Source organism: Alligator sinensis, unplaced genomic scaffold (genome assembly GCF_000455745.1).
Source record: "Alligator sinensis unplaced genomic scaffold, ASM45574v1 scaffold1567_1, whole genome shotgun sequence".
Taxonomy (NCBI): Eukaryota; Metazoa; Chordata; order Crocodylia; family Alligatoridae; genus Alligator; species Alligator sinensis.
The window spans coordinates 519,763-531,710 of NW_005842646.1; the positions used below are offsets into that span (position 1 = coordinate 519,763).

Here is an 11,948-nt window from a genome sequence, read left to right on the forward strand (position 1 = left end):
AAAAATCCATGAAGTTTCCAGCTCTCACAGTTGCAAAGAAACACTCAGAAACAACCCTTCCAGCCCAGACACTGGAGGACAAAAAAAATAGAGCTACTTTTACTATTGGGTAAAAATCACTGGGCTTTTTAACTCCCAGCCTTTTGAATGCCTAGTGCTGAGCAACTTCAGTACCTCTTGGCCATATTTATAAAGACACATCCATAAACTCTCAACTCCCTTCCAATAGTGCGCTGCAGGCAGGGAGGTACAAACAAAACCAACAGCCCAGGTCAGCAGAAAATAGTTTTATAAAAGAAAAAAATATCTCAAATCCACTGCAATGATTTATCATGTTTGGTGGGTAAAATACTATTAAGTAGCTGGTTAGGATGCAATTTGAGGTTTGGAGACCTGAAGCCTGGTGCAACAGCCATTGATGCCATCCATTCATCTCCCCAAAACCGCCTATATATTCATGATCGGTCTCAAGGAAGTGTCCAGAGATGCCAATGAAATACTGTGCAAACTAGACGACAGTCCATCCCTGGTCCCAAGGAGCCAATAGGAGAGCTGAATGCAACTTTTCCACCTATTGCCAACATGCTGTCTCACACGAGGTGCGCGTGGCAAGTTTTTAAGGCAGCACGAAAGCAGTTAGTCCGACAGCGCCCTCCGTAAATGTCTGGCTTTGATCTGATAATTAACCACCCTCCCAGGTTTCTCTCCCTCCCTCCCCCTTTTTAAGATTTTTTTTCCTAGATGCACTTTCCAGCTGATTGCTGTAAAGCATCAGAAGTTGCCTTGGTCAAATGAGGCATGAAAGAACAGGGCATACATGCATGTCAAGCCTGATCACACGTGCCCATCAGAACAGGCGACACGTAGGCAGAACGTGCTAGGAAAAAAAGAAATCACCAGGACTCAATCACAATGGAGAGCAAAGTCCTCCTTCCCCTCTCCCCAATGCAAGTTGGAGGCAGAGGATTATTACTGATAAGGGAATTGCACCTCACATCATAACAACAGTGGAGAGGGCAGTGCTGGCTAATGGCTAGGGCACGGGGCTGGGATTTTGGACACCCAGATCCTATGTCCAGGGCTGCTGCTGGACTCCAAACAAATCTCTTCACTCCCTACTCAGCTGCTCCTCCATGAGCTGGTTTAAGATGAACGGGTAAGGAGCCAGGCACTGCTACTGCAAGGGGGCAAGCGGCGACAGGCAGGACAGACCACTTCGGAGGAGGAGGGCGACGTATATTTTATGCTCCAAAAAAAAAAAACCTGATCTTGTAAAACTGCACAGAGCGCTCAGAGCAAGACATCGTCCTAATGAAATGAGTGGTCGCATAAAAGCACTTTAGAAGGATTTTGGAAATAAATCGAAGTCAATTTACACCCCAAAAGGCTTTGCCCGGTTCCTTTCAACCCGCAGCACAGCTCTCAATTTACGGCCAATGTGGGACTGATTTCCTCCGACGTTTATTATATTCGGACATATTTCAAATGAAAAGGAACTGGTGATTAATAGAAATACCAATATAGGGGAAAAAAAAGAATTGGAGATCTCGCAATGAACAGAGCTGAACAAGCAAAAGGAAGGAAGAGGCCACAGGAGAGTCTCCCATACCCCTCACACCCTCCTTGTTAGCCACTACACCCCCCCGTCTCTCCAGTTGATTCTTACTTTTTAAGTACAATGACAGGCACCCATCTCGCACTGAAGCAAGGGGGCCAGGAATCAGCTCTGGTGGGCAGTGGCAGCCAACAATATCAAATCTCAATAAATGTTACGCTAACCCCAACGGGGCAGAAGGGCCACGTTCTTCCAGAATTTGAGAGCATAAGGGTCATTGTCAGTTCAGACCTTTGCTTGTTCAGAACCAGCCGCTGGGAGCACGGGTCACTGGACCCGCTCTCGAGTACGGTTCTGGACAGGCACAATCTTGCTGAGCAACACGGGCCCACTTGAAGTGCTTGGAAAAGCTTTAATTATCAATGTTTATTTTTATTACACTGCCACGTAAAAGCCCTAGTAATGCACCAAGACCCTGTTGGCACTGGATTTATGACCAAGGTACCTTGTTCTGGGTGGACCCAGACCCTCAGGCTGACCACAACCTCTCCATTTGATAATAGGTGGATTTTGCTGATACACAGTGATAGCAGATAAAAATAAGGCAAACAATTCTATATCTACTAGTCCCAGTGTTCACAGAGTCGAGATACAGGACGGCCCGGATGCAAACTTCACCCTGAGGTTCTCTCTTGAATGTCAGATGTCAGCAGCCTGGAGGTCTTAGGCTGAAGGCCACCCTGCTCCTAGTGGTGGGCCCAGGTTCACCTCTCAGGGTCCCTCTGCTGCTCTGAAATCTCTCCTTTTATATTCTCTCTCTCCTCTGATGACTCTTCATCTTTGGGCATCGTTGATTGGTCTCCCTGTGGTCATCATACTGTCCACGTTCTGTCCGGTCAGCATATTCCTTTGTTTCACAAACATGCACACATCCTAATTTGGTTCTTCCCAGTCTTCTCCTAATTTGGTCTGTTCCCCAAAATTAGAAAGCCCAAGGGCTCTGCAGCTGGGCACTGTGACCTGGCCAACATGGCAGAGTCCCTTATCTCACGTTATGGAACAGTGTGGTACAGGTCTTCAGTTTCCCAGCCTGTGTCTGCCTGCCCTGGACTGTTGTTCTAATGCATATCTACTTTACCTACAAGCCAGTTCCCAAAAGCAAACCTCTAAACAGCATTTTCTAGCCATCAGACCCCAGTATGCAAGGTGCTGTACAAACTGCAGAGGCTCTAGCACAGGGCTGTCCAACTGGTAGCTTGCAAGGGTTTAATCTGAGCCCCGCCCCGACTCCCAACTCCCACCAGCCACCACTCCCCGTCACTCTGACTGCAGCAGCAGTAGCTGGGGTCCCCAGGCTTTCCCTCTGGCTTCTGCTTCCTGCACCCAGGAGTGGCATAGGACATGGATGCCCATGGCACAGTGCAGCAGGGGAGCCTGCAGCTGGTGAGTTGCCTGGGTAGTGGAGGGGTGGGGGCAGCCCCCAGCCACTTAGAAGTTGGACAACTCTGCTCTAGAAGAGCAGCACAGCACTGATGCTCTGGAACAGCTTGTCAACAAGGCTGTAGCAAGAGAAGGTCATTCAGCGTGGTCCTGAAGCCCAGGGACAGACATCTGACACCATCCAAGCTTGTGGGCAGACACAACTAGGCATTTGATATATTACCGCATATTTCTGACTTCAAAAAAAAAAGGACCAGAAAAGGTCTCATGGATCATCCCAAACATCTCCCAGGTCCCACTCTGCCTGCCAATTCACTCCGGCAGGTATTTTATGCAATGTTTAAATATCTCTCGTGACGGTCCCCAACGCGGGAGATAGTTAAGATCATTCTAATGCTTAATGGCCCTTACTGTTAAGATTGTTTTATCTTCCAACCTGCATTTTCCTCCATTTTTTTTTCTTAGTTTCAAGTCATTGCACCTTGTAATGCCATTTTCAATCCCTGAAAATGATCCCTTCCCTTTGCTAGAGATCATTACAATTTCTTTTTGGAGAGAAAATCTCTAGCTTGTTACCCTGACAGGTCTGTGAAAGCACATTCAGATGCGTGCGTATTGATCTTCCTATTGCTTTTTAATGCTTTTGTCTCTATGATGGGAGGCATGCATGCCTGAACCTTGCAAAATAGGACCCCCAGCGAGGAAGTGGCTGCAGGATCTGACCCCATAGGTAGGCATGTGTGTATGAATGAGCATTACAGTGCTGTGGCATTTATGCCATCTTGGGGAACAGCAGTGTAAATGCTTCAGCAATTTTGCACACACTCATGGTAAGCAGAGCTACAGTCTCCGTAGAGCCGCAATAATGTACTTGGCCACATTCCTCACACCTCAGCGTAGGAATTTTAAAATCCATTGTCAGCTGCTTCTCAGTAAGCCGTTCACGTCGATAGACAACTATTTCCAAGGAGAAGGGCTCAGCACCATAGGAGTTAAAGTAATTTTGATGGAATACGGAGAAAACTGGGGGGGGTGGGGAAAAATCCATACCGCCTACATGCAGGTGCTGCAGAATTTGTAGAAAAGGCTTACGGGCCAAATTCTGATCTCCGTTACACTTCATTAAGACCCCAACTCTGTAATCAAGTACAGGCGGAGAAGCAGCTAATTTCATTAGGGCACAAGCATCTGCCCGCCCAGGCAAAACTGCAGCTTCGTGTCCTAGAATCAGGTCACCCTGTTCGAATCGCTCCCGGTTTTACGTGCGCGTTACCAAGAGGAAAAGCTGGCCCCGAGGGTTTAAGTGAGTTAAACTGCAAAGGGCTCCACAAGCAATAATTGGAGGACAGCTCAATTTACTGAGCTGCAGTAATGCTGCACCATGATCTGTGGTTCAGGAGCTCCTGAAGGATGTTGTCACGTCATTATTAACTTGAGACCCAAAAAAAAGAGAGACCCACCTTCTTTTGAAAACTTCGTTATTTCTAACTGGCCGGTGCCACCCGTGTCACCCTTTTAAACGAGCGAAGGGAATTATTTAAGGGCTGCCATAGAGATTTATTTCCCCCCTGCCATTTCAATACATATATTTTTAAACTTGTATTTAAATGACATGATAGAGGGACTGAGGCTCTGCCTTTGACTTTTACTACTCGACATTGCGAGGCGGAGGGAAATGCAGCTGTTCAGAACGCAGGTCAAGTGCCGCTCTGTCTGTTTTTTTAAAACCTAATTAAAGAGATATAAATTATAAACCAACCTTGTTCGATAGGTGATTAAAGTCAGAACAGTATGGGTACAACGTAGGACATTTATTATTCCTTAATTATCCCTTATTCTCTGCTCTCTCTTCGCTTTCACAAGGCTGTCTGATACCAGATTCTCATTCAAGTCTTGCAAAACTGGGCAGATGATTGCCACAGAAATATGGCAGTGCTATAAAAAGCATTTTTAATGAGAGGCGATAAAGAAAACATAAGTAAATAGATTTTATGCTTTGTTTTTCCTCCCTGGCAATATCCCTTATCCTTTTAAAAAAGTAGACCGTCAAGAACAGGCTGTTTGATTTATGGATATGCATACGCATCCTATGTGTTTTAATGGCACACATGCAAACACGCACATCCAAAGCCATTCAGAAGTCCCAGAAGAATACTAGTCAGGATGTTGTTAAAGTTAACCCCTGGAAAAAAAAATTAATGGTCTCACTATAAAATGATTGCTTGAGGAGGCTGCTAAGTTTTAGGGTGCTGCTCCTGCTCTTTTTACTATCAAGAGAGCGACTTCCAGGCCTGAAATAATTAAGAGCAGAAAACTCAATTATCTAGGAAACCGAGATCTTCAACTATTGCACTAAGCTAAATGGAAAAGCTGCTTGGATGAAAACACCACGAGTCCTGCTGGGTACAAAGGTACCCGGGCCACAGGCAAAGGCATCCACGTGCCCAACAGGGATCTTCTTACCCCGGTCCACTCCAGCTTCACGCCAGCCAGCCAGTTTGAAAGCCCCATCGTTCAGCTCTGAAAGCTAAGAGGGTAATCACCTCGATTCTCCTGGTGTTTGTCTAAATTTTCTTCTATTGAAGAGAAGGAACAATGTGCACAAGAAAATACCAAATATATAACGACTCTCTGAGATGTCTGTGCAGGCAGTCACCGAGCTTTCCTGGGGAACGGGACCTGCTCTTAGCAAGGCGATGATCCCTCTCCACCCCACCCAGAGCCCCACCTTTCACAGTGTGCAAGAAGGGATAGAGCAAACACAAAATCCCCACTTTCATGGCCCCCCAAGGTGCCAAAGGAGGAGGAAAGGATCCAGAACAGCTTCACCGCCCTCCCGTAGGGAAGAGAGCCCATTCAGGCATCAGTGCCCGCTGCCTGCCCAGTCTCTCTACAGGGCAACCTCGAACACAGCCGCTTTAAAATGCTCAGCGGTTATTGCCGACCCCGTCAGCCCCACCACCTTGACAGGAGGTCAGGGGCATATTTCCAGCCACTTCAGGAAGCAACAGCAGTATGGCTTAGCCCAGGAGGCCACAACACCAGGGAAGACAGGCCATTTCTTGGCAGAGTCCCTTGGGATATGAAAGGCTGAAAGCCCCACTCCCTCCCAGTTTGGTAGCAAATGCCCCAAACTGCTGCTTCCCCTGTCTTCTCTATGAAGACCTGGCCCATTATACAGTTAGGAAGCTACGTGCTGTTTCCAGCTGCTAAAGGCTTATCCTCCCTGCCCAATCTGTGGCTTAAGCTCACCAACGAGTTTTGGAAAGGGCAAGACTCCTACGCACAGAAAATATTCCCTGTGCAGTAGGGGAAAGCCTTTCCCTGCACCTGCAAAGCTCTAGGGAGTTCAGCTTGTGTTGGAAAGAGTCCAAAACTGCTGGCCCAACAGGGAGAAGACGGTTTATTCAGCCCGACACAAGCAACGCCAGCAGGCTCACATTCACACCGCCTCCGACTAACACCGGGGCCCAAAGATAGACTCCCAAATCCATAGGCTTCTACATAAAAAGAGGTGTGATTCTCCAGAGTGACAAGCAAATGCAAATCCGCCGCCGAAGCCAATGTACTCAGCACTTTAAAAAAAAAATAAAAATCAGACCACTTTCAATGTGTGCGTCACAAACGATGGTAAGCTGAACTTGGGGTATGCAGATGGCAAAGCGAGTGCCGCGCTCTGCGGCAGCCACCTATTAGCAAACCTGGGATAAAGAAAGCGAGAGCCGTAGGGCTGGGGGGTCCTCGAGGGTCACCTAGTACTAGCCGAATCGCCTGCTCTTCCCAAGTGCCAGGCATGCACTGTCCAGCCTCTCTGGGGAGATTTCCCAGCTGGTTCCAGTCCTCTTTTACAGGGAGGAAGTTTTCCTCATCTGAATCATCGCGCTGCGGTTTAAACCCACTGCCCTGCGTCCTGTCCAGTCGTCCTCCCTCTTTACGGCAGCAATTTTCGAATACCAGAAAAGCTATCCTATCCTTCCCTTCACCTCCCATTCTCCATACTTAGACCTTATTCCCTCTACCTTTCCTCGTGCAGTTTGCAAACCCAGGTAAACATTTAAATAGCGAGAAGAAATATGTAAAAAAGAGCAAAAGAGATAAAAAATGACAGAGGAAAAGCCAAACCAAGATGGACAGCAGAAGAAAACAAAAAGGAGACCATTTACGCCTTACTGATTTATCGACAGAGAAGCATTTTATCCCAACCCAGAAGTCCACATCAGAGCATATTTTTGCTCAGGATTTCCGTTTCCAAAGATCTTGAATAACTTCCAAATTGCAAGAAATCTCCTCTGGTATTTTTAGATTTCTCTCAAGAGACCTCAGGGTCCGGTATCTCCCCCGCTCTCCTAAATGCACATAAAAAAAGTTTTCCCCTCCAAATAAAATCTAGGTATTGGCATAAATTACTCCAGGATGCTCCCTCGAGTAATAAACTGCATTTGATGGCAGCTAGGTTGCAAAGCTCTCAAAATGCTTTCAAACATGTTCGAGTGTACTGTGCTGACGCAGAAAGACACGGCCCAGTAGTCAGTACTCATGTCAGCTCAGACCACCTTCCTACAGCCTAATGGATGTCTCCAGTTAATATTACTGCTGTAATATTAGCATTACTCATGAATCAATACAAGCCAATGTGTGTGAAGTGCTCGCACTTTAAACACGTACCTGCCAAACTGGACTTGCCTGGACAGGTGTCAGTCCGTGCAAGGTGCTGCACCAAAATGATACAGCCAGCAGCCCCCCCACCCCTATCCAGCTGCAAGATCAGGCCAGACATTGTTTTCCCAAAAACCTACTGCTATTGTATTTCACCTCCATGTGCCATTTGATGCAACTTCTCAGAAAGCACCATGGGTTTCCAGAAATTACTGCCCATAACTTGTGTCAAAGCGTGTTTTAAGTAAGTTATTTAAAGCCTTAATTATTGCCAACTTTGTGTGAAATATAGATACAGGTTCTGCAAATGATTTGCAAGTGGGAATCTCAGAACTTTTTTTTTTCCTTTTAATTGACAGATGTATGAAGGGAGAAAAGCAATAAACAGAAGCCTGGAAAACAGCACTTGAATGATGTTTCCCCCATTACGGAGATTTATGCAGATGGTACTAGGAATAGTGGATGCTCTGAAGTATAATTACTAAAGAGTCATCCAAGATGAACCAGATGCAAGGTATAAGCAGGCAGTCATTACTTTAATTATGATCAAGTTCATGTACTTTGCCAAATGCAGAATCCACTTTAGATGTGATAAGTTGTAGCTTTGGCAGGGTCAGACCCAGGTAGCATGGGCTTCAAACACCCACCCTGCTCCCAGGGACTGATCCAGGCAGTCGGCTCTGCAGAGAGCTGCTTGCTCCATTTGTACAACAGGAAGGTAGAAGAGAGGCAGGGGAGGGGAAGGGGAGATTTAGGGCAGAGGAACTCAGGGAGCATCACAGACCTGCACTTCACTTATTGCTTGCTTCGTTTATTAATAATCTCAAATCCCAGGAAGGGGGGAGCAATTGCAGAGCGCAATTGCAGAGCGGGCTGGGAGGCTCTGAACCGGGGCTGAGTGCTCAGGCAGAAAACAGATTTCTTTCAAAGAGGGCAGAGCAATAATAGATAGGGGCCACTCCACTTATGTCCCTAAAACTGGTGTGGGCTACCGAGCCAAGGAAACCAGTCTGCCCCTGGTATGCTGATGTCAGCACTGGTCTTGGTGGAGAAATAAAATACTCCCCCCTTCCCCATCAGCATCCCCAGGAGCTGGAGGACTTGTGACAGGCGTGCCAGCAGCCTTCGCTCCTAGGGCCAGGCTTGGCACCCCCCAAAGCAGCCAAGTCACCACAAGCGGGTGAAGCTGCTCGTGGCACTGATGCCGCCGTCTCGCTCAGACACACCAGCCGCTGCGACAGCTCACAAGGCCAAGTGCCGTTTCAGGAAACCACGGCTTGGCGTTTGTAGGAGAAGCGTGCTTTAAGTAAGTTGGGTTTTTTTAGGAAGCAAAAGCTCAACTCCCATTTTGTCTTGCGGAGGGAGGCTGCCTTGACAGAGGCACACGGCATCTGGCACCGGATCAAGATGAAACAGTGCCATCAGGTGCTATGACTAACGCAGCCATTGTCAGAAGGAAGTTCCCCCCCCACCCCTCAGCTGCACGCGTGCCCCCGTTCCCGCAGCTCTCAAACGAGTGTGCGTGTAGGCAGGCTACCCTTAGCCCTTTGCAGCCAGCTTTCGCAAGGGAAGCTGCTTTCTGGCAACCCGCCACCACCGACTTCAGGCAGCGTGTAATTACAAGCATCGATCCCCAGCTTGCAACGAGTTCCCTGCAGGTGGATCCCTTTGTCTGCACAGCGCTAGGAGATCCACCCACACAGAGCTCGTGCTTTTCAAGTATGCTCCAGGGCCCAGATCCGCAGCTCTCGCCGGCCACGCGGGGTAGGGACACTCGACGTCCCTGCATGCTTCTAGCTGCCACAACCTCCCCTGTTGTGACTTTCTGCTCAGCACTCTTAACTCATTTCAGCACCCCCAAGAGAGCCGGTTGGATTCACAAACCCCTGCCCGCGAACCAAAAAACACAAACGGAGCAGCTTTCGGTGCCAGCTCCAGCCAGACGAGGGTGGCTCTTGACCTGCAACGCAACAAGAGGTCCTCAATTTGTGGATGCTCTCATAAAAGAAAAACAAAAAGTGAAAATATGCTAGTTCTACAGCTGTTTCATAGTTTCTAGGGGCAGAAGGGACCTGAACAGATCAAGTCCAACCCCCTGCCTTGGGCAGGAATGAGTGCTGGGATCGTAATACCCCATGGGAACATCCACAGGACCGGGCCAAGGCTGGGGGAAACAGAAAAGGGAAGAGAAAGGAAAAGCGTCTTTGCCCCGTTGCACTCTCCGCACAGGAAGCCAACAAGGATGCCACATTTGGGAAGCTGCTACAAAACGAAACATCTCCGAGAAGTCAGGTCCTGCATCAGTCCAGCCGTAACTCTGCTCTACACATATTGCCCACTTCCTGCCCTAAGGGGGTGCAAACAGGCGCAGGTAAAGTGATTTTTGCACCTCTGGGCTCTCCAGAGCCGTGGCACTCTCAATGACAGGCTCTACCGAAACAGCAGGCTGTTGCCATCCATCTCATCCTGCCTCCTCATCTGGCTGTCCTGACGGCTTGACTGGGAAACCTGCAGAGCCGAGCGCTGTGCATCTCGCCGGGGCCTCCAGCACCGAGACAGAAGCCCCCCGAGCGCTACCGCGATGCCAACGCTTCGCTTCATCGTTCGTGCTTCAGCGGGATCAGGCACACGACTCCCCGCGTGGGAAGCCTGCTGTGCTGCAACGCCACGGAGACGAGACGCCGGGCGGGCTGAAGGGAAGTTAAGCAGATCTCAACAGCGCGCAGAGTTGTTCAAAAGGAAAAAGACGGGAGAAATTCCTGTCGACTCTTATCCGGCCAGAAAAGGCAACGGGATCTTTGCACCTGTGGCAGCCTGTCGATGCCTACATCATTTTGCACGTCTAAGCATACAATTTACTCCAGAAATGGTAACTCTGCTTCCTTGTCTAGCGAGGTCTGACCCGTCGTGGTACAGCAAAGGCGTGCCACCGGGCTTCTGCTCTGTGCCAACGCCGAGGCAGTTGTGTGCCACTTCACTTAGGCATTAAAATACATAAGGAGCTGTATAATTAAGGCCTTTGCTTTGATCTTGCACGGCTGGATAGGCTATACCACACAGCAAAAATCCCGAGCAGAGTCTGCAGGGCTGACTCGCAGCAGCCACTTTCAAAGTGAACATGCTCCGGGGTTAGGTTTAACCTGCTCCTTACGGATGTGCCCGCAGTCAGAGTTAGACAGGTACCGAGAGCCCGTGCTGACCCGGTGCCGCTGAAATCAGCAGCCGAGCTCCTCCAGCAGGTCTAGACTCAAGGCTCGCTCTCCTCGCAGCTCTGTCTTCACGTAGTCCAGGCATCGGGAACAGCCGGGCCACCTTCGGACTAAACAGCTGTTCAGACGGGATTGATTTTTCCAAAATAGACGTGGACCCTGAGCTCTGCCTGCCGCTTAAGGGAAGGATGGACTGGAACAATCTTCTTAAACCTTAAGGGTATTAAACCTCCCGGGTACCACATTCATCCCCCCTCCTCCCAGACAGTTTTGACCGGACTCAGGCTCTCGGACAAGAGAGGCTTGCATCAGCCGTGGGCACAAGGCAGACTCAGCCCCCCGCAAACGCACCCAGGCGCACACAACACCAGCAGCGTCTCTGCCTGACGAAGGGCGCCCGTGCCCAAAAGCTGGCAAAGAACAATTTTTCCGACTACTTAGTTGGTCTAATAAAAGAGATCACGTCCCCCCACAGACCCTCGTTACCCCCACAAAGATGCCCCAGGTCCCTAGCAGGGGCAAGCTCTGCCACGCGAACCCATCTCCCATCTCTCCCCCGTTAGGATCACTAGTACTACCGGCTGCCTCTGCGGGATCCCCCTCTGCCCAAAAGGGCATCAGCTCTCCAGATCGAGTCCAGCCGCGGCCCCAGCCTGCGGCTCTCCGGGGGGAAAGCACGAAAGCAGGCAGGGGAAAAAAAGCCAGCAAGCAGGCAGGAAAGAAGGAAGGAAAGGAGGAAAGCCAGCAAGCAAGCAGGCAAGAAAGAAGGAAAGCATGAAAGCAAGAAGGAAAGCCAGCAAGCAGGAAAGAAGGGAAGCAGGAAAGCCAGCAAGAAGGAAAGCACGAAGGACAGAAGGAAAGTAAGCAGGAAAGCCAGCAAGCAAGACAGAAGGAAAGCATGAAAGCAAGAAGGAAAGTAAGCAGGAAAGCAAGCAAGCAAGAAGGGAAGCAGGAAAGCAGAAGGGAAGCAGGCAGGCGGGTCTGTTCCCCGGCTCCTGTGGCGCTCGGCTCGGCTCGCCCGCGCCCGGTGCCCGTGGCCGTGGCCGCCCTTACCGGAGAGGGGGCCGTCGGGCACGCCGCGGGCGCCG

General features: G+C 49.5%; 1 protein-coding gene across 2 annotated transcripts in view; it reads right to left on the reverse strand.

The window, feature by feature from the left end:
• The window catches only part of GPC3 (glypican 3), a 246,051-nt gene that overhangs the window by 189,570 nt on the left and 44,533 nt on the right, over window positions 1–11,948 (reverse strand). The window contains exon 1 of one of the 2 annotated variants that reach the window (XM_025215478.1): window positions 11,439–11,484. The exons of the other annotated variant lie outside the window; for it this stretch is intronic. Within the exon in view, the coding sequence (XP_025071263.1) occupies window positions 11,439–11,478 (40 nt within the window). The 5' untranslated portion in view covers window positions 11,479–11,484. Of the gene's footprint in view, window positions 1–11,438; window positions 11,485–11,948 lie in introns of those variants that run through there. 2 annotated transcript variants of the gene reach the window in all.